The sequence below is a fragment of the Pelodiscus sinensis genome, chromosome 16, assembly GCF_049634645.1.
Source record: "Pelodiscus sinensis isolate JC-2024 chromosome 16, ASM4963464v1, whole genome shotgun sequence".
Lineage (NCBI taxonomy): Eukaryota > Metazoa > Chordata > Testudines > Trionychidae > Pelodiscus > Pelodiscus sinensis.
Window position 1 is genome coordinate 13,947,795 of NC_134726.1, and position 27,174 is coordinate 13,974,968.

General features: G+C 41.6%; 1 protein-coding gene across 11 annotated transcripts in view; it reads left to right on the forward strand.

The window, feature by feature from the left end:
* Positions 1–27,174, forward strand: part of CLEC16A (C-type lectin domain containing 16A) — a 339,195-nt gene that overhangs the window by 201,311 nt on the left and 110,710 nt on the right. The window contains exon 23 of one of the 11 annotated variants that reach the window (XM_075899310.1): positions 9,622–14,406. The exons of the other annotated variants lie outside the window; for them this stretch is intronic. Coding sequence (XP_075755425.1) covers positions 9,622–9,632 — 11 coding nt within the window. The 3' untranslated portion in view covers positions 9,633–14,406. Of the gene's footprint in view, positions 1–9,621; positions 14,407–27,174 lie in introns of those variants that run through there. 11 annotated transcript variants of the gene reach the window in all.

Consider the following 27,174-nt stretch of genomic DNA (forward strand, 5'->3'; position numbering starts at 1 on the left):
TGCTTTGGAAAGGACCTCACAAGGAAGAAATCGGAAGGGAACCACTTCAACTGGAAGGCATGGGATGCATAGTCCTAGGGATGAGGGTTCCACGACCACCACCCCCAAAAGAAGAAGGCGGGTGGTGGTGGTCGAGGACTTCCTCCTAAAAGGGACTGAGCCATCCATCTGCCGTCCGGACCTGGAATCTTGAGAGGGAATCAGCTAATTCTCACCTCTCACCCAGTTCCCGCTACCCGTTGCCTCCCATGGAGATGGTGCTAGTTAAAAGCTAGCACCCCCACATCACTGGCTCCTGCTGTTTCCCCTTGCTGCCTCTAATAGAAGCAACAAAGGGGTGAAGCTACGAGTCAAAGAATTAGTCAACTATCCAGTAAGCAAAAGCCTAGTTACTCACTGCCCTAGCTTGCATACATAGTACACCACTGGCTAGAAGGATCTGTTAGCCATAGAAGATTCACCCTAGCTAAATAGATCAAGGAGATATGTAACAGTTCTTTGAATCTGAGCATATCCTCCCCCGCACCTAGTTTTGGTTCATTTCCCATCTTGAAACAGAAAAAGATTGAGAGGCATATTGCTAAAATGTATGTGTCAAAATGGCATTCTGTTTTGGGGAAAATAATCAAAAGTATTTTGTTTAAAAATAAAAATATATCTGAATTCTTACTGCCAAGGGAGGAGGAATAGGGATGAGAGGGGTTGAATATCCATTGAGGAGAGAGAGGATAGACAGAGATGAGTGCTAGAGGAGGTGAAAGTGAGTGGCGGTGAGGATGGAAGGTAGGTGACTGGGAGAGTAACTGGAGAGAATAGGGCCAAGGGTATTTGTCAGTCTGACATTCTCTACTCTGTGTGCCAGGATTGCGGCATTCCTTTTTGGTAAGCTGGGATCTGGAGGACCTACAAAATGTGGAAACTAGGTAAAATTACAAAGGATAAATATAAACAAAAAGTACAAGTATGTAGGGGCAAAATTAGAAAGGCTCATTCTAGCTAGACACATGAAGAGCAACAAGAAAACATTCTACAAATACTTGTAGAAGCATGATGAAGACCAATGGCAGGATAGGCATGTTACGCAATGAAAAGAGAAAAAACAATAACAAAAAATGTGGAAATGGCAGAGGTGCTTAGTGACTTCTTCGTTTCGATATTCACCAAGTAAGTTAGTGGTGAATATGTCTAATATAACAAATACCAGTGAAAAATATCAGGGGTAGGTTCAGAAAGCTTAAAATAGGGAAAGAACAAGTTAAAATGTATTTAGACAAGTTAGATGTCTTCAGGTCACAAGGGCCTGATTAAATGCATTGTAGAATACTCAAGGAGCTGACTGAGGGGATATCTAAGCCACTAGCTATTATCTCTGAAAAGTCATGGAAGATGGAAAAGATTCTGGAAGACTGGGAAAAGGGCAAATGGAGTGCCCATCTATAAAAAGAGGGGAAAGGACAACCCAGGGAATTACAGACCAGTCCTGTGGTAGGAAAGATAATGGAGCAAATATCTGGAAGATAAAGTGATAAATAAGAGAATGGATTTTTCAAAAACAAATCTTGTCAAACCAACCTGACAGCTTTTTTTGAACATGTAAGAAGCCTTGTATATAGGGAGGAAGCAGTACAAGTGGTGTATCCAGACTTTACTAAAGCTTTGGATACAGTCTCAATGACTTTCTTTTTATCAAACTTGGGAAATGTAATCTAGATGGAGTTACTATTAGATGGTTACCCAATCAATTATGTACCTGTTCACATAGAGTAGTTATCACAGTCAGGCCGGAAGGAAATAATGAATGGGGTTCCACAAGGATCAATTTGGGGATCAATCTTGTTCACCATTTTCATCATCGATTTAGATAATGGTATAGAGAATGTGCTTATAAAGCCTGAAGATGATTCTAAGCTGGGAGGTGTTGAAAGAGCTATAGAGTATAATAGCATTAAAATTCACAATGATCTGGACAAACTAGAGAAATGGTCTGATATAAACAGGGTGAAATTCAATAGGGTAAATGCAAAGTACTTCATGCAAGAAGAAATAATCCATCACACACACATAAAATGGGAAATGACTGCCTAGGAAGGATTATTGCAGAAAGGGATTTGAGAGTCATAGTGGATCATAGTGGATCACAAGCTAAATATTAATCCACAATGTAGCACAGTTGCTGTAAGGAATAATTCTGGACACTCTGGATGCAGGTGAAAACAAGCAGAGGATTTATTGCACACAGCTGGTGGAGTTTCCCTTGGGGTTAACCTGGTGAACACTAGTTAATCAAAACTGTACAGTAGATTATATAGGCAGCAGATGGGCAGAGTGGAAGCGAGTTGATAGGATCTGTCAGCAAAACGTAATGAGCACATAAGCCAGTGGCCCCCAACACAGTGCCCGCGGGTGCCATGGCACCTGCTGGGGCATTTGTGTGCCCGCCTAGTGACCAGGGCTGGCACGAGCCATTTTTGCGCCCTGGGCACCTGGTGCACATGCAGTGCCAACCTGGGTGTGCAGCGCATGCACGATGCTGCCCTGGAGTTGCAGCGCATGCGCGTCCCCACCCCCAGGCTCCTGTGTAGCCAGACAGAGGCCCACTCTCCCCTCTCCCCCCTGTCACTTCCATCTTGCTTGCCCCTCTGAGGTGCCTGAAGCACACAAGACACAGAGAGCAATAAAATCAGCATAGTCTTTGATGCCTTGATAGAGGCTCAGATATGCTGGCTCATTGTGACCCTGGATAACTAAACACAGATAAGAGAGGGTGATCAAGCCAATCGCTGACCTAGAGGCTGCGAGAACTGCCCTTAGCTGGCACCTATGTTGATACAATCACACAACCGTCCCTTGGAGAGGAATCTCCCACAGAGTAAAGAATGTCCAGTACTCCCACTTAAGTTAACTCTCTTACAAGTGTAAATTAAGTTCACAACTCCCTTGTAAGAACTGGCATCACAAAGACGAACCAGCACAATTTGGCACCATAGATAAGAAAGAGAGTACGTGACCCCATGGGTATAAAGATGGGTCCAGCAGCACACTGCCTCTGAGCATCAATCTACCATCTGCCTGCTAGTCGGGTTAGATAATTGCCTCCCAAGGTTCATACGGGGACGCCATGCCCAGCCTCGTATTCGTCTTTCCAAGGAATTGAGTGACTGGTCCTGGCCTGACACGTTGGAATCGAGAGATGCAGAAGGGGGTAAAAATTGTGTCCTTTTTGTTTTAGTGCATGCATAGAGTAGAGCTCTTTAAAGATTAAGCTGTCACTTGGTACTGTTATTTTCTATCTTCCTTTTCCTTTGTAACCACTTTAAGACCTGTATTTGCTAGCAGTTAAGAAGTAGAACAATAGCCATTGTAACCACATGCTTTATAAGTCTCTTTAGTAAACCTGTAACTGTTTAAGCTTTAACCTGACTCCTTCTGTTGCTGTAACAGAACCAGACACAATTAAAAGAACTCCAGCCGGTCACAGGGGCAGATGCAGGCAGAGTTGGGCTTTTGGGTCCTGTTGCCTCCATGGGACAGACCCCTGGGGCACCTGTCAGCCTCTATAGGGCTTCCAGCTGCGAAGGGACCTTGCGTCCTAGCTGTCAAAGACTCTGGTGTAATAAGCTCTCCCTGCAGACTCTTGGGGCACCTGTCAGCCTTCATAAGCTGCCTGCTGCGAAGGAGCCTTGTGTCCTAGCAGCTAAAGACTCGGGTGTATAACACACACACCAGGCACTGCCCTGACCATCGGCTGACAGCCCAAAAAGGTTGGGGACCACTGACCTACGCCAATAAACTACAAAGGTTACACAGCATCTCCGCCCATTGCCAATTAAACATCTTATCAATAATATAGGTAGTTACTCCTAACAAGCTCAATAAGCCAACATAAACAAGACAAGCATTTTAATGGCAACTTTGTTGAAATTATGATGCATCTACTGTGAGATGATACCACCTCGTGTTGGTGCAGTCCTTGGGTCTCATTCTTATCTAGGATTAAAAGAGACAGCGAGAACAACTTCTGTAAAGTTTGTTTTGGTTCCAGCCAGGGTCTTATCAGAGTGAGGCCTTTTTGGAATGTGGTTGCCAGGGTGACCACGGTCATGTTAGCTGCTTGTTCTGTGTGTTTCCAGGCCTTGGCTCAAATTTAGGATTTTAATAGGGATTCTTAGCACAATACCATGGACTGCCTCAGTTGCAACCCCTTACAGTTGCAAAACAAGCAAACATCATTCTGGGATGCATTATCAGGCGTGTTGTAAGCAAGACACAAGAAGTAAATCCTCTGCTCTACACCACACTGATTAGGCCTTAACTAGAGTATTGCATTCAGTTCCGGGCATCATATTTCAGGAAAGACATGGACAAATTGAAAAAACTCTGGGAAAAAGCAACAAAAATGATTAAAGCTCTAGAAAGCGTTAGGAAAGATTGAAAGAATTTAGTTTGTTTAGTCTGAAAAAGAGAAGACTGTGAGAGGGTGCATAATAACAGTTTTCAAGTGCCCAAAAGAGTATTACAAGGAGAAGGGATTAAAAATATTCTCCTTCAGCTCTGATGATAGGACAAGAAGCAATGGGTTTAAATTGCGGCAAGAGAGGTGAAGACAGTAGGAAAAACTTCCTGTCAGAGTGTTTAAACACAGGAATAAATTGCCTAGGGAGGCTGTGGAATCTCCATCATTGGAGATACTTTAGAGAAGGTCAGGGATGATCTAGATCAGGAGTAGGCAATAATTTTTGATCAGGGATGCACTCCAAGATTTTGGAAAGTGGTCATGGGCCACACTTCTTCCATTATATTAATGGACAAGATGCAGGGTCTAGGATAGAGGTTGGGTTCAGAAGGGAGCTTGAGGTAAGAGATTGGGGTGTAGGAGAGGTCTGGGGGGACGTTTGGGTGAAGGAGGTGGTTGTGACCTGAGACGGGACTGGGTTGCAGATTTGTGAGGGGGTATGTTTGCAGGAGGGGGGGCAGAGGGCTTGGGTTATGTGGGGATGGGGGGCAGAAGGTTGGGGGGAGAGAGAGAGTCTGGGGTGCCACTGGGAGACTTACTTGGGTGATTCCCAGCCAGCAGCCCAGCATGTTCTGAAGCCTGCCTGGCCATGACACAGGCCATATGTGTCTGTGAATAGCTACGAGCCTGAGGGGAGAGGGAGGAGTACTTTGCACACTCCCTGTTCTTCAAACAGGCAGCTCCCATTGGCTGGAAACTGTGCACTGCAGAGGCAGTGCATGAAGCCTCTTCCCCTTCTCCCCCCCCCTCCCCCCCATCCCCCGGGCTCAGCTAAAGACAAACAGCACCTTGACATTGCTTTTCTCAGCATCATGTGTCGGGGGAAGGTAGGCATGGAGCCTGCCTGAGGCCTACCACTGCATCCACAGGCCAGATCCGCAGCTTGGTAGGCTGCATCCAGCCTGCGGGCTGCATTTTCCTAGTCCTGGTCTAGATGGTGTTTGTTCCTGCCATGAGTGCAGGAGTCTGGATTTGAGGTCCCTTCCAATTCTATAGTCTATGTATTTAATAACAGTTTTGATTTTTCATGGCAGGCAGTGTTTTTGATTGCTTTTAATAGATTTTCAATGGATTTCATGATGGTACATATATGAAGTAAAATTATAATGCTGGGTAATTTTTTAATGTAAACTTTTGAAATGCTACCAACATCAGTTAACTGTGAGTGGTCCTAATTTTCAATCTCCTCTAAATTTTTCCTGTGTTTGTGGGACATTTTAAATGTAAGACCATCACTTATTTAATCTATTTTTCACTGTTTGTCCCACATTTTAGATAATAAAACATATATAGCACCTTTCACTGGAGACTTTGAAGCACTTTATAAACATGCGAGGTAGATAAAGATTATAATGCATATTACACTGAGCATGTGCTTTGCTGAATAGGAAATTGAATTGCAAATCTGAAGTGCTCAAATATTGAGCGGGTCACTTTTTAAAACTTTTTTCTATTTTGCCTTTTGAATCATGGTTCCTTTTCTCCAGCCCTATGAAGTCTAGAAACCTTTATTTTTTTATGACCTCTGAGATTGTTGTCTCATTGCAGGACTCCAAAAGTTCAGGGAAAACATCAGCTATCATGTTTCAGAGAAGTAGCCACACTAGTCTGTTTCAGCAAAAATAACAAGAAGCCTGAGGAATAGTGATAGAAATGTAGCCGTGTTAGTCTGGGGTAGTTGAAGCAAAATGCAGGACAATGTAGCACTTTAAAGACTAACAAGATGGTTTATTAGATGATGAGCTTTCGTGGGCCAGACCCACTTCCTCAGATCAAATAGTGGAAGAAAGTAGTCACAACCATATATACCAAAGGATACAATTAAAAAAATGAACAAATATGAAAAGGACAAATCACATTGCAGAACAGGAGGGGGATGCGGGGGGGGGGGGGGGGGGGGGGAAGGAAGGAAGGTAAGTGTCTGTGAATTGATGATATTAGAGGTAGGGAGAGTGGGATGTTTGTGAGAGAGTGTCCTTTCGTGGATACATCGTCTATAGCCAAGCCCTTCGATACAACCGCATCTGCTCTAATCCCACTGACAGAGACCAGAAGCTTCAGGATCTCTACCAAGCATTTATAAATCTCAACTACCCACCCAGAGAAATAAAAAAGCAAATTGAAAGAGCCAGACGAATACCTAGAAACCATCTACTTCAAGACAGACCCAAGAAAGCCAACAATAGAACACCACTTGTCATCACCTACAACCCCCAACTTAAACCTGTCCAACACATTATCAATAAACTACAGCCTATATTGGAACAGGATACCATACTCAAAGAGGCTCTGGGAGACAGACCCATAGTCTCCTATAGACAACCACCTAACCTCAAGATGATTCTTACAAACCACCACAGGTCATACCACACTAATACCAACCCTGGTACCTTCCCTTGCAACAAACCCCGTTGCCAGCTTTGTCCACATATTCATTCTGCTGATACCATTATTGGACCTAACCAAGTGAGTTATAAGATCAAGAACACATATTCCTGCGCATCCAGAAATATAATCTATGCTATCATGTGCCGAAAGTGTCCGTCTGCTATGTACATTGGACAAACATCTCAGACACTTCGCCAAAGGATTAATGCCCACAAAACAGATATCAGACAAGATCACAAAGAGAAAACAGTTTCTTGCCATTTTAACCAGAAAGGACACTCTCTCAATGACTTGACCACCTGCATTCTGCTACAAAGACCTTTTACATCTGCACTTGAAAGGGAATCCTCTGAACTGTCATTCATGTTAAAATTCGACACTTTCCAACAAGGACTTAACAAACATTTGAACTATCTCACCCATTACCAAGACAGTTTCCCCAATTATCACCTCTAATACCATTAACTCACAAACATCCCACTCTCCCTACCTCTAATATCATCAATTCACAGACACTTACCTTCCTTCCTTCCCCCCCCCCCGCATCCCCCTCCTGTTCTGCAATGTGATTTGTCCTTTTCATATTTGTTCATTTTTTTAATTGTATCCTTTGGTATATATGGTTGTGACTACTTTCTTCCACTATTTGATCTGAGGAAGTGGGTCTGGCCCACGAAAGCTCATCATCTAATAAACCATCTTGTTAGTCTTTAAAGTGCTACATTGTCCTGCATTTTGCTTCAAGAAGCCTGAGGGCACTTTAAAGACTAACAGATTACTAGGGTATTAGAGCATAAGCTTTCATGAGCTACAGCTAACTTCCTCAGATGCTGAAATGAAGATGGCAGGAAGGAAAGAGAGATAGGAATATGAGAATTTCAACAGCAGGTAGCACAGGGAATGGGATTACCATGCGTTTAAGTGTTTTGTTGAATCAATCCTATATCCCTGCGCATGTCACTAAAATCTACCAGCTGTTAGAACTTCCACAGAATATTTGGAAAGCCAAATTTTGGTTAGAATTGAAGCAGAGTGCAGCTTCATACATATAGCAGCATGTTTTTTCTCTTCAAATAATTTGTTCCTCTTGCATTCAAGAAGTTATGTCCATATTTGACGCCAGAACTTCTTTAAAATGCACATTAAAAATAATGTATTAGATAATTTTGACAGTCATCTGCAAAGGAAAAAGAAAGGAAGATGAAGAGAAGTGACAAGCTAATTGGGAGGAAAACAGGTCAGTGAGGCTCAGAAGAGAAGCAAAACCCAAATCAAGGATTAGGGAAAATGTGGTTTGGAGAAAGCACCGTTTAACAAGAAGCTACAGTGAAAAGCTGTGGACTAAGATGTGGTAGGAAGGAGTGGGGGTAAAATTAGTCATTGAACACTGAAAAAACGTAAACCACATGGCAAAATATTGAGACTAAAAATGATTAGAGCATGAATCTGTCATATAATCCATTATAGCTGTGCAAACTCCCGGCTGCAAAACCCTGGATCTGTGAAACTTGTCAGGTTTTGTTTTTGTAGCAGACCTGGTCTGAACTTCACATCTGTAATATTTGTGGATATGGATGGAATATTTTGAATCAAAACGGTACAGAATTTACAGTATATTGTTCAGAATGACAATCCAGGAAGAGGTGGAGAGTTGACCAGAGCCTGCTAGTTTGCTCTTGGGCACTCAAACTGACTCTGCAGATCAGAGTAAGTAGAGCAGTGGAGAGGGAAAGTAGGTACAGGCAGTCCCCGGGTTACGTACAAGATAGGGACTGTAGGTTTGTTCTTAAGTTGAATTTGTATGTAAGTCGGAACTGGTACATATTGTAGGGGAAACTCTAGCCAAACATTTCTCCAGAGCTCAGTTTTATTCTCTCACACCTCACTTCCCTCAGTCCTTTATTCTCAAGCTGAGGTGTCTGCTGAGAAAAGCCACTCCGCGTCTCCCTAGTCTGCTGTGGCGGAGGGGGCGCTAGCTTTGCGTCTCCCTGGTCTGCTGGGGGGGAAGCAGCTAGTGCGGGGTTGCCTTACCCCGTTTGTAAGTAGGGATCCGATGTAAGTCGGATCCATGTAACCTGGGGACTGCCTGTAAATGGAGATATGACTTTGACAGTATTTCTTAGTGGATAACTGTGTCTCATGTCTCGGTTTTGTGGGTATTTTCCCCTTGACTGTGTTGTGTCCTGATCTGGAGTGCTATCTCTTTATATGAGGTGACAATTGAGGTTAAACCATTCAGAAGCAGAGACAGAGGGGGAAACTCTGTAATTTAAAACAGAGTGAACATGGCCTACATCGGTCTCAAAGGAATCATTTTGTTAAAATAAAACTAAGGAGCTACAACAGCTTCTTGCTTGCACTGAAATGTCAGTGGGATCTTATAAAGCTTTCCTTGTCAATACTGTGACATTAAGGAACTTGCCATTTTCATCATGCAGAAAAGGCATTGTTCGATAGCACCTTAGGGAAATGCATTCTTTCTGGATGACCAATTGGGTATCAAACCTTAAATTTCACGTGAGCTTGTTGGACACAGGAAAATCATGGTTATTGGAATCGAAATGGAACATGCATCAGTGTCTGCATTTCCAAATTTTACTTTTACTACCACTTGAGAGTGAGCTGCATAGCAGTTACCGATGAAGGTATCTTTAGACCCTCTTAGATCTCATTTCACTTCCAATAGCCATGACTAACTCTGCTTACTTTTTTCTTTGCAGATTGTTCCTGAAGAAGTCTCATGATTGAAATAGATCTTTCTTTATCAAGGCTCTCAAGCTCAGGCATTTTAGATTATTGAGATTTTATTTTTTTTAAAGTGAGATTTCTAGCATCCCAGTGCAGCACCTTTAAATTCTTCATCTGCAGATGAAGTGCTTAAAAACTTGAATTGATTGTTTTTATTCTCCTTTTATGTGACTTGATATGGGTCATCTTTTTTGTTTTCGATGTGCATTCTTGCTGAATCTGTTTTATGTTGTGTCAGATGACAGCCACATCAGACACTATTTCTTTTCTCTCATTTTGTCAATATAGCATTGTGTTAGTTTCACAAACTAGTCTTTCTGAAAGTTTGCTGTACTTCTAGTTCATGTCCTATTGTGAGGAAAATATTTTGTACAGGGATACATTTTTTGTTACAAAATAATTAGCACATTTTGATTAATATTTTTTCACATAAGTTATACATCTTCCAGTTGTGGTCACAATTTGATAAAACATGTATTGTCTTACCACTTAATTCATGAGAAAATATTTGTTTTTTTTTCTGCTTACTGATTATTGTGTGTCTTTCTTTGAAAAGTGAATATCTGTAGCAAAAAAATATATAGCTCTGTGGTAAATCACATATTTTACTGTGTAAAAAACTCACATTTTGGAGTATGCTCTCATTTGAGATCACCTCACTTATCTCCTGCTCACTGAAATAAATTATACTTCAAAGTATGCCATTTGTATGGATGTGACTTTGCTTATTTATGTACATTAACTGTAATGTACATTGCTGTCTTCTATTCATGTCAAACAAATTGAGGCACGGTAAGCTCTTGTGGTGTGAACATTCTATGATTATGTGTTTGTAGAAAGCTAAACATAATGAAGCTGAGCAAGCTGCTGGAGTGAAATAAATAATCACTTATGAGTATTTCCAGTAGAAAGAAACTGGAATTTTTGAACCTTGCATAAAAAATTGAACACTGAAAAATTACTTTATATTTTTGTCTAGTTCCAAAGAAGGTATATTTCTGCTAAGTTGAACTATTACAGAAACACAGTGGGTGAGAGAACATCTTTTGTTGGACCAACTTCTGTAGATGAGAGTGTTCATTTCATGTCAGAAACTTTCTCTCACCAACAAAAGTTAGTACAATAACAGATATTACCTCACCCAACTTGTGTCTAACATCCTGGGACTGACATGGGTACAACAACACTGCATAGGTTGAACTATTGATGTTATTGTGACCTGTTAAATTTTTGTCTGAAAATATGGCATATTCTTTTGCTTCATCTTCCTCCATAACACACAGACCAAAGAAGAAGCACTGCATCAGAAAAAATGTGATTATGGCAAATATATCTAGGAATATAAAACTGTAGGCTTATAAGGATATGCTTCATTTTAATGAGAAGTTGAGGTCTCCTTTAGTGTGCTTTAATTTCTATTTGAACTTGTTTTTTTCATCCATGTTTGAATTTACTTTATTTAGTGGCCTAATCTGCAATGATAAATTTAAATCTATGAATTAGAAAGGTATTTTACATACAGAATGCAGTGTTAACCCGTGGGGCAAAGTCCTACTGATGATTTTCAAGTATCCACTTGTCCAAATAATATGTCTAGAAGTAATGGGTCCCCAAATATGTTATATTCTGAAAAGTTATAGGCAAGATATCTTAAGCATCTTATTGTAAATTTTGTGTACATGGAGTAATATTTTAATCTTTTTTGTAAATAGCTTTTAAAAATCCTTTTCAGCTGGAACTTTTTCCCCCTTATTCACTTCTCCCTATTTTTCTACTTAGAGTATCAAAGGAAATGTGAAGTATTGTCTAATGTTTGAAGCATAAAGTGAGGAATTATTTTCCTGGTGCTGTCACTAATTTATAACTGTGGGCAAGCCACTGAATTTCTCTGTGTGTTAGTTTATCAGTTTACTCATCTGTAAAAAGTGAGATACCTACTTTTCTTCCTTGGGAGGTATTCCCATGAGTGCTCCCTTCTGGATGTTGATGTACCTCTGAGCTGCATGGAGACTTTTGCAGCAGTGTCCCTGGGTCATGTGTCTATAGGGTGTGTCTTGCAACCCCCTGAGCAAGACCTGGAGTGGAAGTCAGATCCCTTTCTACCATCCCCAGCTGAAAACGAAGTGCAACAGTTGTGTTAGCAAAGCACTCTTCTTAGAGGTTCTTTAGTTAGAGTAGTTTCCTTCTTTTATACCTCTTAGTTAGGTTCTGAGTGTGGGGGAAATCCTCCACTTCAGCAAACCTTTAACATTTCCCAGTTGCCAGGATGTCCAAATCTCCAGACTTCAAGAGACATGCCTCCTGCGGAGTGTTTGCTGTCTGAGCAAGGGGTATATCCTCCAAAGATGTATCTGTTGTACAAAACTGAAGTCCAGGGCACACTGAGATAGGAATCGCACAATGAAACGCTTCCTAATGGAGAAGTCCTTTCAACTATCCTCTGACCAAGGACAAGGGGAGCAGTCAGGAACAGGCTCCCAAGAAGGTCAATCAAAAAGTCCTTGAAGCAGCTGAAAGTGGCAGAAAAAGCACTAGACAACTTGGCTGCAGAGAGCACAAAAGAGAAAAAAGTGCTTTCCAGCAGCAGCCACCATTCCTGCTACTTTCCCAGCACCACCAGCACCTCAGACAGACTTGGCACTGACAGCCATTCTACTCTCATTACAGCAGCACAGACTTGTCAATCCTCGTCTGCAAAGAACAATGCAGCTCCATCAGTGCAGGCACCAGTATACAACAGTTTGTGAGTTTCCCCAGTGCCAGCATCCTCCCTGCTTGCGGCACCCCTTTCACCTACTCCGCATAATGGTTACTCATGGGAGGCGTCCCCCTTTTCCACTTACGAGGAGGCAGGCTTTTTTTCCTCACAACTTGCCTCCCTCAAGAGCCCACAAGCTTGACAAACAGCCTATTACAACTACCCATCACCATAGTATGGGCACCAATGGGAGCCACCCTCATCACTATTCTCAGGTCCTTGGCTATATTAGAATCATGGGGTCCCTGTATGTCCTACCTCAAATGACAAGACTGCCCTGGGGTGGGGGGCACCATCTAATTTCTATCACCACCTCACAACCTACTGGGCAAATGGGACTTACCTGTCGACAGCCACTCAGAATACATAGTCCATGACATATCTTCCTATCAGACAAATCGAATGTGCCTCCACAGACACCTACTATAAATTATTATACCCATTTCCAGGACCTATTTAAATGGGTGACAGTGCAACACCACAAATATATGGAGTTGTCAGAAACCCAGTTTGAATTCACCAGGCATACTGCAACCACCCTTCTCAGCTTTGGCAATCAATGTAGCAATTCTAGATCCCACAAAAATCAGCATGGCAGACTCTAGCCACAGCAACACCCATTTTTGCAGGAGAACTGATCACAAGTACTGTATCTCCACAAAATGCTCAGAATATCTCTTCGCCCATCCCTCCTCTAATTCACTAGTGGTGGAGGTCGTGAACCAAAAGTCTAAACAATAAAGCTACGTCCACACTTCAGGGTTCTTGCGCAAGTAAATTTACAATAAAGTGTTGGAACAGAGTTCTTCTTGCGTAAGTTATTCCTCTTCCCAGGAGGAATAAGCCCTCTTGCACACGAGCTCTTGCACAAGAAGGCAGTGTGGACGGGCAGCTTAGCTTCCTACCTACTTTGCTCCCTGAACACCGCAGCAGATGAACTCAACAGATGATTCCTCACAGACCTGAGTGGGAACTTAACAATGAGATCTTCATGCCATATTCAACCAACAGGGTTACTCAACCACATAGACTTCTTCACCATGGTCAAGTACACTAACGGGTACCCATTGTTAGACCCATTGTTCCAAAATGGGTCTTGGCAAACATTCGATGGGTGAATCGCTCAACCTTGAGTAGCAGCCATACCAGGCCTATGGGTTTTCACCCACTCCACTGCTACACAAGGTGGTATATAAAATATGACTCAACCAGGCAACCGTAATCTTAATCACCCCAGCAGGGCCCAGACAAAGCTGGTACCATTATATCCTTCAGATATCCATCTCTCCTCCTTCACACTACCTCCTGTTGACAACTTGCTAACACAGTAACAGGGCTAAATCTGAGACACAAACATAAGGATGCTTCAGCTTAAAGCATGTCTCCTGTCTTCATAACAAGTCCAGAATGTCCTATTACACAGTAGGAAATCATGTACCCGTATGACCTACACACATAAACAGAACAGGTTTAATGCCTGGTGCACTGAAACACAGATTCCAAAAGGGCACCACTTCCCCTCGTCCTGGACTATATCCTAGAGTTAAAACAAGCCTACCTTTCCCGCGGCTACATGAGGGTACATCTAGCAGCTATCACTGCATCCTTTGTCAAAATAGATAATGTGACAGGGTGAGGCCAGGGTGCTACCAGAGAGTAGTAAAAGGGAAGTATATTGGCCCTAAAATAAGTAGGCCCATGTTCCCAGCATAAACTAACAAGGGATAATCCAGAACCAGAAGGAACTTGCCAGAATCAATCAGGGCAGTCAGGCCAATAAAGACACCTGCAGCCAGTTAGGAGGTTTCTAGAATTGAGTCAGACTAAACAGAACACCTGGAGCCAATGAAGAACCAATTGACTAGTTTAAAAGGGCTTTCCTTCTGCTAGTTCACTGTGTGCAAAGAGTTAAAGGGAGAAGGTGTTGTTGAAGGACAGGGAAGAACTAGTGCAAGCGGGTACCAGAATCAAGAGCCTGTGGAAAGAAAGGAGCGGAGGAGAGCCATGGGGAAATGGCTCAGGAAACTGTAGCTGTCATGCAGGTGATACTGGAGACATTGCAGACAGCTGCTATCACAGGATCCCTGGGCTAGAACCCGGAGTAGAGGGCAGACCCGAGTTTCCCCCATCACCAACTCCCTATTCAGCACTGAAAGAGACTAATTTCAGTAAAGGAGTCTGGCCTGCCCTATATCACTTGGAGGCACAGCAGAGCCTATGGTGTTTAGTCTCCTCTTTTCCCCGTGCTGGTTAAGGATGGGCACACAAGCTGCTGCCCAAGAGAAAGTGTCTAAACTGAGGGCTGCCATGAGGCATCTGATTCACAGCATTCCAGCTCTGGGAGGATAGGTGAGGAGTGGGGATGGAGTGGAAATAAAGCAATTTGTGGCTCCTCCAAAAGTGCTGGGAGGAGCAGGAAATGTGGGCCTCTGGTGCCCTGGTACAAAAGAGGCATGTAGGGGAGGGGAATGGCCAATGGATTCATGGACTGCAGGTTGCCCGCCACTGGTTCATAGCCAATAAAAGAAATAAATTTGAGGTCCAACATTAATTTGGGAAAAGCTCCTAAGTCCTAGCTCTGGAGGGCCATGCTGAGGTACTGAACAAACTGTTTTGCCATACATCATATGGCTTTTTGCTAATGAAACAAACTTCCCATTGCTGGTTCTGCAAGACGCACTAAGTTTACTAAGCTAGGTAGCTTGCATGCTAAACAAATGGCAGTTTGGACAAAGCAAGTAATATTATAATGTACGTGGGCAACCACAGATAAATACAAACACTCTTGTTTCACCATTGAGAATCTAAATCAGAGTTCTCTGCAATAAATTTTGGACTATATCTCCAGAATTCCAATATGTTATAGTTTTGCTGGCTTACAGAAAGCTATGTGCTAAAAATTTAATGAGAGCTAAAATTGTGCCCTAAAAATGTAACCCTTGGACTAACATGGTTACAGCATCATGAATAACAAATGTGAAAGCATACGGGATCTACTTTTTCAGCACATTACTGGCTAATTCTGTATTCTAGTGTTCTTCTTCAAAGGTTCATTTTATAGCTTTAGATATTTATCTTTTTACATCTACTGTATTCTTTGTTTTTTACAGTTTATATTAGATTGGGTACCTCTTATTTTAAAATCAGAATGGAAATCGCCCACTTCATGGCATTTTTGGAAGACTATCTAGCGCACCTAGGCCCATCCAGTTAGGGACTAGATCCTAGCTAGGCAATGTTATGCTGCTTTGATTTTTGAAGCCAAGGTTCATTTGCATCTGCTGCTACCATTTGATTGGGAGCTTATAGAAAAGAAAAAACTTAAACAATGTATGGTTCTGCAGCATCTTAGAAACTAACAAAACATGCAGATTGGCCCATTCTCTTCTAAAGCAATAATCTCTTTGATGCGCTGTTACTCCTACCTTTACCATTCATAGAGTGATCAGGAATATCTATAGCTAATGGGACCTTACTAAGTACTGTTGAACCTACCCAAAGCTTCATAAACCGTCACATCTGTTAGAGACCCAGAAGTAATCCTAGGCTATGTCTACATTACCAGGTTATTTTGAAATAAAAAATAACTCCTGAAATAACTATTTCGAAATAAGCTTATTCCCCTTCACAAGCAGGAGTTATTTTGAAATAAGAATCCCATTATTTTGAAATTACAGGCTAGATAATGTGGACGCTCGCCTTATTTTGAAATAACTCCCTAGTGTAGACATGCCCCTACTGAAAAAAGTGCAGCGTACTGTCAGATGTCTGCATCTGATATGGAATGCACAGCTTAGTTTATCTAATAGCTCACGTTATGACACTGTTGCAACAAACAGGCCTTTTTCTGAGAAATGCAGAGAAAAAATTTTAAGTCAACAGTCTCAACATCCATTGAAGTAGACATTTGAATTTCAGAATGAAGCTATCCTCATATAATTCAAAGGAAAGATTAGTTTTCTAGAGTTGATACAGTTTAAGCAAGTAAATATATTACATTTGGTTTACTTCAGTATGGAAATAAAAGGCTAATGAGCTGCTTGACCATAGTCAAAATGAAGAAGGAAAAAGATTATTCAAACTGGTTAACATAATACAAGAAACGAAAAGTTATTTTAATCTAGATATAAACTGTATGAAATGGGATGCAATTTATTGTTATGTGATTCCAAAATATTAGAGACAATGCTGGCAACTAGTTGCAAAACACTATCCATTATAAGTTTTCAGTTGCTTATAGCTTTGACAGACTTTAACTATTAGTACAAAAATTTTTGTGACACATGTCTATATCTGATATTTGATGTTAGCAAACCCCCCTCCCCCCCCTCCCCCCCCCCCCCACACACACACAAAGCTCTCATTTTTTTCCCTAAGAATAAAATTAGGAAATTGTTTGGCCAATAGTTTTTATTTATTTAAAAAGTTTTAAATGCTGAGAAGTTCTAGTATCTCCATGTTTTGATGCAGGGATTTGAACTCTGACACAGAATTTGCTCTAGTATCAGAGGTGCCAGTTCCAGTGAATAACCACCCAAATTTGTAGCCATCTGAAAATCCCTGTTTGCACATTCTCAGATGTTTGTTAGAGTTTGGCTGCAGAAGTCTCCCAACATTCCTTCTCCACTGAGTAGGATTTTTCCTTCAGTTATTCCTTATCTGCTACAGTGGCACTGGACATCAGAACTAATCAGACACACATTTTTCTGTGCTCTCAGACTATATCTTCACCGCACACTTATTTTGAAATAACTCCTATTGAAATAACAGTGCACAACTACACATCAAGCCCATTATTTCAAAATAATTTTGAAATAACAGGCTTCTTACTCTGACTTCTGTAGCCCTCATTTCACAAGGAGTAAGAGAAGTCAAAGGAAACATGTTCTTCCTTCAACTTCCTGCTGTGTAGACAATGCCAAAAGCCAAGTTAAGCTACTTTGACTTCAGCTACACATTTAACATAGCTGAAGTTGCATATCTTAATTCGACTATAGCCCGCAGTGTAGTTGTACCCTCAGTGCTCCCACTTCTGACACCCAGACATCCATGGATGAGTAGGAGAAACTACCTGACTCTCATGCAGGGTACTGATTAGTAAGGGATTGGGTGGGGGGAGCGAGAGAATGGTAGTGACAGGAGAAGGCACAGGGGTAGAAGTTTTTGTAACTGTTAGAGAATATTCTCCTTGGGTCTTGGAATAGAGTCCGGGATTCTCAGGTCACAACATTACTCTTGACAGCAAATATGTGTGAATCCCATTGTCTCATACTCTGCTATTGTCTGGATGATCCTTGTCTTATTTGTTTCATAAGTTGGAAGGTGATATTGCAGCAAGAGAAGGAATGGTCTTATGCTTAAGACAGTTGAATGATACCCTGGAGAACTGGGTTCTGCCCTACACTACCATAGAGTTTGTATGGGGTAGCACACAAGTAACTTATAATGACCCCATGTGAAAAAATTGCATGTTCCTCTTTTGCTGGGTGCCCAACTTGAGATTTAGGACCTGAACTGTGAGAATTTCTGAGCTAATATAAGTGCAAGTGAATTGAAAGAAAGTTTGTTCTGAGTGGCTATGTCTAGACTGGCAGATTTTCCGCAAATGCTTTTAACTGAAAAGTTTTTCTGTTAAAAGCATTTGTGGAAAAGAGCGTCTAGATTGGCATGGACGCTTTTCTGCAAAAGCACTTTTTGCGGAAAAACGTCCGTGCCATTCTAGACGTGGTTTTGTGCAAGAAAGCCCTGATCGCCATTTTCGCCATCGGGGCTTTTTTGTGCAAAACAGTTTTTAGCTGTCTACTCTGGCCCTCCTGTGCAAAAACATTTCCAGAAAAGGGCTTTTGCCTGAACCAGAAAGTCAAAGCATTTGCGCAAGAAGCACTGATTTCAGATAGTAGAATGTCAGTGCTTTTGCGCAAAATCAAGCGGCCAGTGTAGACAGCTGGCAAGTTTTTGTGCAAAAGCACTTGCTTTTGCGGAAAAACTTGCCAGTCTAGACACAGCCAGTATGTATAAAGTGCCATAAAATGCTGAGTTCTCTGAAAAAAATCAGTCTCTAGGCTTCTTTAAAAAGTCATCCAAACTTAGCCTGTACTTGTGGCAGTTCAGGCTTTAATCTCTCTCTGCCTCAGTTCTCTATCTTGGGAGTGTGATTTTGTTTTTACCAAAATAGTTGAACCACTGCAGTCCCTAGAGTGAATACAACTCTACTGGTATAGAGATGCTGTCACGGGTCAAGCATTCCCCTCCGCGATGCCTCCTGCTGGTTCAGCCCCCAGCCCCTTCCTGCTCATGGTGCAATTTCCTCTTAGTACTGCTCTATGTCAGTGCCCCTGCACTCTAGGGTTCTCCCCTCCCAGACAACCCCCAATTTCCTTCTACCCACCTTGCCTCAGTGACCCACTGCCTGTCATCTTCTAGCCCCTATCTGAGGGGCAAACTGTAATCTGAAATGGCCACTCATCATTGGCAAGGGGGTGTGGACCTGCTGCCTTCTATCCTGGCTGCCGCCCTGCAGCCCAAGGTATCTTCAGGCCCTGTAGCCTGGGAGAGAGGTCAGGCCAGAGCTCCCAAGGTCTGCCTGCCTTTTCCAAGCACCACTCTGTCTCAGGAAGCCTGTAGCTCCCCTGGTAGCCAGGTCCCTCCTGTTCCACAGCTGGAGCAAGGGTGTCTGTTCTCCTCACAGGAGCCCTTATTTATACAGACCTCAGCTAGGTCGTAATTGGCTGCTGTCTGCTACAGCTGCTTGCCCCAGTCCTCTCCCAGGGCTGGATCGAACCCTTCTTAGGCCAGTACAGGGCAGATGCTCTGTCACAGATGCATAATACTTGCATAGCTTATTCCCATCCTTGTTGAAGCATAGTGAACACTTTCAGGAAGAGCAAAATAACTTTACAAAAATAAATATAAGCAAGCTAGAGGTAAAAAGAAGCAACATGAACTTTAATTTGTAAAACTGGTGGAGCAGTAGGCAAATGAACCCTGACCTCTTTTCTACATGTCCTTTTTAATAACCTGGTTGAGAAGCAGCTGCCAGCTCTGGTTAATGTGCACCTTTCAACACCCTCAGATCAGCACCTAATTTAATGCAACGGGTGGTCTCTATTCAGGAAGGCGCCTATAGCTATTCCAGAATGAGGCTGAAATTCCATTGTGAAAGCTCTTTGGAAAAGCTTACATACTTCCTACTCATGCTACACCCAGCTGTAGCCTATGTCTTGTAAAAGTGAGTGAGAGAATTTTCCTATGGCTTGCTCATTATTGGGGATAGACTGAAATAAGAGTGGAACTGAAATGTTCGTGATTGTTCAGAAAGCAGTTTCATGCATTCTAACAATGATTGTGCTTTGCCTGTGCGGTCTCAAGACCATTGATTGTTCCCTGTTTCCCAGAATAACTGGTCTTCCAAAATGTAAAGTATGTACCAGAAACCTAATATGCAAAAATAAACTTCATTGGGCATGACTGCTACTCAACTCCTTCAAATCTGAGTAAGTTTAGTTTGTGGTTCCTTTCAGATAAACCATCAGGCGCCATTGTATGCAACCTCACTTTGTTAATTTTGTCTAAATGATTGTGGGAGTTCAGTCAGTTTGGTTTCTGAAACATAAACATAAATATATCCTTGTGTTTTACACTAAAGATAGCTGCTTATTGGTTATGTTGAATTTTTAAAACTGATTTTTATCAGAGTCTTAATGAACATTGACTTAAAATACCAAAGAATCCTGACATGATACTGTAATTCTTCCCCTGTGGATAAGTGTATGGTCTTAACGAGGTGGACAGAATAGTGTTCAAATGTAGAGCTACCTGGGCATAGATGCAACTTTTACCTGAGCAGCTCATTGTCTTTACTGTTCTTACCCTGCTTTCCATAAATTCTTTAAACTGGAATCACAAAAGGCACTGAATCCTAAAATGAAGGATTGTAGATAAGTTAGAAGGGAATTATGGAACATAGTCATAGGAGATATTGTAGGAATATCTTGGCATGTGATAAAAGACTTTCTGGTGGATTTATGTAACTATGAAATTTACAATTACAGCAAATGAAATTAAAAAACTATTTTAAATGGAAAAGTATGAGTACAATCTCCAAAGCCAATTAAGAGCTAGATGTTTATTCTTCCAAAAGTGATCTTTCCTAATCTTATACAAGTATCTTGACCTCTGTTACCATCCAAACTCTTTTGTCCAGTTTCCTACCTTTGTAATGATGGGGTTTATACATTTACTTTCAGTTCAATTTTTGCTGCTTCCCTCTGATACAAGGATAGTCATTCAGTTCCACATCATAGTCATTAGAACAGTGATGTTAAGAAAGTCAAGGGTATATAACTCATATTTGCTAAACCATTTTGCATTGTCACGATCCTTTTTGTTACCTGCTTCATCACCCAATTAGAGGATGCTAATGCAAAGAGGATTGTTGATAACACACAACTTTGTCTAACTCAGGTCACAGTATTGAACTATTCACCTAGGCCTGTAACTGACTTTACAATACAGTGAGGCTACGTCTAGATTGCATCCCTTTTTTGTAAAAGGGATGCAAATTAGACGTATCGCAATTGCTAATGAAGCGGGGATTTAAATATCCCCCGCTTCATTAGCATAAAAATGGCTGCCGCTTTTTTTCAGCACGGAGCTTTGCCGGAAAAAAGCGCCAGTCTAGAAATGGATCTTTCGGAAAATAAAGCCTTTTCCGAAAGATCCCTTATCCCTTATTTTAAGAGGGAAAAGGGATCTTTCGGAAAAGGCTTTATTTTCCGAAAGATCCGCGTCTAGACTGGCACTTTTTTCCGGCAAAGCTCCGTGCTGAAAAAAAGCCGCAGCCATTTTTATGCTAATGAAGAGGGGGAGATTTAAATCCCCGCTTCATTAGCAATTGCGATACGTCTAATTTGCATCCCTTTTACGAAAAAGGGATGTAATCTAGACGAAGCCTGAAAGCTTTGCTATCCAGCACTCAGTTAACCAGAAAACTTTATTAACCGGCATTGGCCCCGTCTTCAGGCATTCATACCTAATTTCTACCTGTCCAAGCGGCCATTGTGGGGCTTCTGACAGCCAGCAGTGCCAGCTGATGTCATCAGCAGGCTCCTCCTTCCCCCTCAGCTTGTCTTGAGCTGCTAGGAGCTGGCTCTGCCAGTAGGGCATGGGAACAGAGAAATAAGCTTTCTTATCCAGCACATCTAATTAATTAATTAATTATTCTCCTTTAGTGCAGAATAACAAAGCTTTCACTGTATAGCTAGTTCATCATGTAAACTCCTAGCATGTTGATCAGCTTCTAGCAATATTTCACAGTGTCTCTCTGTGAACACTAGCAAACACTGTATTGAAATTGATTAAAATGGGCTTTTACCAATCAGTGTCTTTTTTGGTGATATGTCTAAGGAGGAATATCTCTTAACATGATCTACCAAAAAGGAAACTAGCCTGTTCTCATAATGTCTCATTCACTGTCTTCATTCTATTCAAGCTTCTATCTGTAAAGAAAATAAATAAATGCTCCTATGTCAGATTGTTTTAAAAGAGTCACCCATCTGAAAGCTACTGAGATGTTTGAAATACAAATTGTAGTTTTGACTAGGTGGAAAGTAGGCAGAGTGCAGGTGAGTCATTCAGGGGTGCGTAATGAGTGTCTCTATGGCTGAACATGGATATCTCTGCTGATCATGCTGTCACATCATCAAATTACAGACATCACAACTACAACACACTGGTTATGAAATTTGTATTGTTCTATTTTTAGTTTGAATTTACCAAGAGGGCTCTAAATAATCAAGCATGTTTATAATTTAGTTTACAAAGTGTTATACATTTTCCAAGTTTATTGTAAGTAAAGAACGTTTGCATGATCTATACTTAGGAGGAATCTCTCCCAGAGAATGCAACAATTTTTATAGCAACTGTCATCAGAATTTGAGCTCCTTTGTTTTGCCATGCTTGTGGGGGTTTTTTAGATCTATATGAATACAGACTCTTTTTAAATAACAAAAATAAAACAGAATGTGTGAGAAACCAGAATAGAGACCATATACAAAAGTTTTCTGATGTGCACAAATCCAGGTCCAGTAGTCCAGGCATGAACTTTATTACAGAAACTCACAACTTCTCTGTATAGAAAAATTTAATACTGTTTACACCAATGGTAACCTGTGTGTCATAGACTTTCTTAGATTAACTTCTCTTTTGCATTAAAAGCCCATCATTCTATATCATCTTAAATTTCTTCTTATTAATTACCTCTTAAGTTTAAGTAAAATGGGATATAAATGATTATACAGTACTGAAAGTATATGAAGTGATTAACTTTTGGAATAGAATTCTTACTGTGTAAACATTGGTTTTTTTAATGGACATCATGTTTATTTTGTAAGATTTTCAAATGACTGATGGGTCTGTGTTCTGTACTCCTTTCCATGCAAAGTGCCACAAGCCTACCATATGAAAATACATGTAGACGATAGAATGGAAACCAGAATTTTTCTGTCATCAATCAAAGCAATCTAATCTAGCTCATGTTTTTATAAGACATCTCTTGCTGTGGTATTAAAGAACAGGAACTTCCTCCACATTTACTCCCCCATACATGCCACCAAAAATGTCGGGAGACTGAGCTTTTAACCAACAGACATTGAGTCACTTTCAGATAAGCAACTACGTAGTTTCAGTTCTTTCCCCTTGGTAACATTTTTCCAGGAGTTAAGCTGCTGTTAACTGGAAATAAATCTCTACCACTGCAATTCCTACTGCCCAGGAGAGTAGCAGTGCTGTTGGTTCAACTAACAATGACTTTCTGGACAGGTTTCCAAATTAGGTAATAGGTAAATACTGAGGAAACTTGCCCCTCCTTTCTCCATCTTGCCCCTCCTTTCATTCTGCTCTCAAAAGCAAACCAAGCCAGTTAAAACAAAAACAAACAAAAAAACCCAAACACCAACCCCAACAAAGTTTTTTTTTCTGGGAGGGTTTGGTCTTCTGCATTGTCTATCTGTTGTTTTATATTATGTACCATATCAAGCAATTTGTCAATGTGTTGTTGTTTTTTTTTTTAATTCTGAGATTAGTTTGAATGTTCAGTCTATTACAGATTGTTCTGGAGGCATTTGGAGGGGGAGAGGAGGGCTGAATGCCATATAATAAAATCATTTGAGAAAGGAAAAGTACTACAGGGGAGGTATATGTGAATTGTAGCAACAAAGTTATGCAAGAGTAAAGACCAGCCCTGATACAGACGCAGGTGCAGATTCAAAATTTTGTTTCTGCAAAAGTGAGCCATGGAAATCTGCATCCACGGATGTGGATATGTGTGGATATAGGGCACATATCCACAAATATTTATTGGTTAGAGTTGATCCTGCTTTGGGCAGGGGTAGACTCGATGACTTCCTGAGGTCTCTTCCAGCTCTGGGATTCTATGATTCTTTGAAATTTGAAGGGTTCTAGTTATGGTTTCTAACCTGTTGCATTATGTGGGACTATATGGTGAACAGCAAGCTGAAATATCTTTTCCTTTATTTGCTAATGGCCAGATTTTCTGAAGTGTTGAACATTCACAGATGCTATTGCAATCACTAGGAACAGGAGATCTTGAACACCTTTGAAAACCAACATATACTGATTGTGTGTTAAATGTTGTGTCATTGAGACCTGGTGTTTAAAAAAATAGCAGTAGTATTCTAGTTATATGACATCATATGGATCCCACTTCACTGGATCTTTCTGAAAATAGACTAGAAAATGACATTATTCAGTGATTAAAATTATTTACATAGTTTAGTCCTATTCAGTGTCTACTCGGCGCTTCTTGGCTTGTCTCTTGTATTCATTAAATGGAGCATCTCTTGTCACTGTCCAGCAATAGTCTGCAAGCATTGATGGGCTCCATTTGCCCTGATAGTGTTTCTCCATTATTGCAATGACCTGGTGAAATCGCTCGCCGTGCCCGTCGCTCACTGCTCCGCAGTTCGGTGGAAAAAAATCTAGATGAGAGTGCAAAAAATGTATCTTTAGTGACATGTTGCAACCAAGGCTTTTGTATGCCTTGAGGAGGTTTTCCACCAACAACCTGTAGTTGTCTGCCTTGTTGTTTCCGAGAAAATGTATTGCCACTAACTGGAAGGCTTTCCATGCCGTCTTTTCCTTGCCACGCAGTGCATGGTCAAATGCATCATCTCGAAGAAGTTCACGAATCTGAGGACCAACAAAGACACCTTCCTTTATCTTAGCTTCACTTAACCTTGGAAATTTTCCACAAAGGTACTTGAAAGCTGCTTGTGTTTTGTCCATGGCCTTGACAAAGTTCTTCATCAGACCCAGCTTGATGTGTAAGGGTGGTAACAAAATCTTCCTTGATTCAACAAGTGGTGAACACTTTCCCTCCCAGGCTCCAATGACTGTCGGAGTGGCCAATCTATCTTGATGTAGTGGGCATCTCTTGCACGACTATCACATCCGCAGAGAAAACAGCAGTACTTTGTGTATCAAGTCTGCAGACCAAGCAAGAGAGCAACAACCTTCAAATCGCCACAAAGCTGCCACTGATGTTGGTCATATTTTATGCACCTCAAAAGTTGTTTAATGTTGTCATAGGTTTCCTTCATATGGACTGCATGACCAATTGGAATTGATGGCAAAACATTGCCATTATGCAGCAAAACATCCATGACTTCTAGGAATAATATGATACAATTCATATCATGTATGACGCAATACCAGCTTCAGATTGCATCATTCATTGTTTTTCCTAAAAAGCAAGTACTGTCCAAACCCAGTCATAGATTTATTCATAGATCCAGTCAAAGATGTATTTTAGTCATTTCTGGTTTAAATTGAGATCCCTTCCCTTTATAACTCACTTATCCTCCGCCATTCGCAAGTCAAGGATCGTATATACTGACCAAATAGCATATCTTGAAAACTAGAGCCAATCAACAATTTTAAGCATTTTCGTTCTCAGTGACCCAGAATTAGTAAAGTTTGACTACATTTATTTCAGAAGCATTTTGGCTGTAGAGCACTGTTACTAGTGTATCTGGAGTTCTGCTGCATTTATTCAATTTTCTTCATTTTTTGATAGTTTCAAAGCACTTTTTTAGCATACGCACATCAAGGACTCTATCCCAGTGGGAAGGGCAGCGCCTCGACCCACGCTCACTCAGGTAGCCCATGAGGTCATCATTGTAAGTGGGACTATCATAGAACCATAGAGCTGGAAAGAGATCTCAAAAGGTCATCAAGTCCAGCCCCCTGCCCTAGGCAGGACCAGTCCCAACTGAATCAACCCAGACAGGGCTTTGTCAAGCTGAGACTTAAAAATCTCTAGGAATGGAGACTCCATTACTTCCCTAGGTAACCCATTCCAGTGCTTCACCACCTTCCTAGTGAAATAGTTTTTCCTAATATTCAACCTATACCTCTCCCACCACAACTTGAGACCATTGTTCCTTGTTCTGCCATCCATCACTACTGAGAAAAGCCTTTCTCCAGCCTGTTTGGAACCTCCCTTCAGGAAGTTGAAGGCTGCTATCAAATCCCCCCTCACTCTTCGCTTCTGCAGAATAAACAGACCCAACTCCCTCAGCCTCTTCTCTTAGGTCATATGCTCCAGCCCCCTAATCATTTTGGTTGCCCTCCGCTGGACCCTCTCCAATGCGCCCACATCCTTTTTGTAATGGGGGGGGCAGAACTGGACACAATACTCCAGATATGGCCTCACGAGAGCCGAATAAAGGGGAATAATGACGTCTCTGAATCTGCTGCCAGTGCTCTTCCTAATGCAACCTAATATGCCATTAGCCTTCTTGGCTACAAGGGCACACTGTTGACTCACATCCAGCTTCTCATCCACTGTAATCCTCAGGTCCTTTTCTGCAGAACTACTACTTAGCTGGTTGGTCCCCAGCCTGTAACAATGCTTGGGATTCTTTCATCCCAAATGCAGGACTCCACACTTGTCCTTGTTGAACCTCATCAGACTTCTTGTGGCCCAATCCTTCAATTTGTCTAAGTCACTCTGGACCCTATCTTTGGAGTGTATCTACCTCTCCCCTAGCTTAGTGTCCTCTGCAAACTTGCTGAGGGTGCAATCCATCCCCTCATCCAGGTCATTAATAAAGGTATTGAACAAAACCGGTCCTAGAACAAAACCTTGGGGCGCTCTGCTAGAAACCGACCACCTTCCTGACATCGAGCCGTTAATCACTACCTACTAGGCCCGGCCTTCTAGCCAGCTTTCTATCCATCTTACAGTCCATTTATCCATTCCACATTCCCTTAACTTGCTGGCAAGAATATTGTGGGAGACCGTATCAAAAGCCTTGCTAAAGTCAAGGTATATCACATCCACTGACTTTCTCATGTCCACAGAGCCAGTTACCTCATCATAAAAGCTAATCGGATTGGTCAGGCACGACTTGCCCTTTGTGAATCCGTGCTGACTATTCCTGATCACTGTCCGCTCTTCCAAGTGCCTCAGAATAGATTCCTTAAGGATCCCTTGAATTATTTTTCCACGGACCGAGGTAAAACTGACTGGCCTATAATTCCCTGGATCATCCTTCTTCCCTTTTTTGAAGATTGGCACTACATTTGCCTTTTTCCAATCATCCGGGATCTCTCCTGATCTCCATGACTTTTCAAAGATAATGGCCAAAGGCTCCTCAGTGACATTTGCCAACTCTCACAGTACCCATGGATGCATTAAGTCCGGACCCACGGATCTGTGTACTTTTAGTTTTTCTAAGTAGACCCT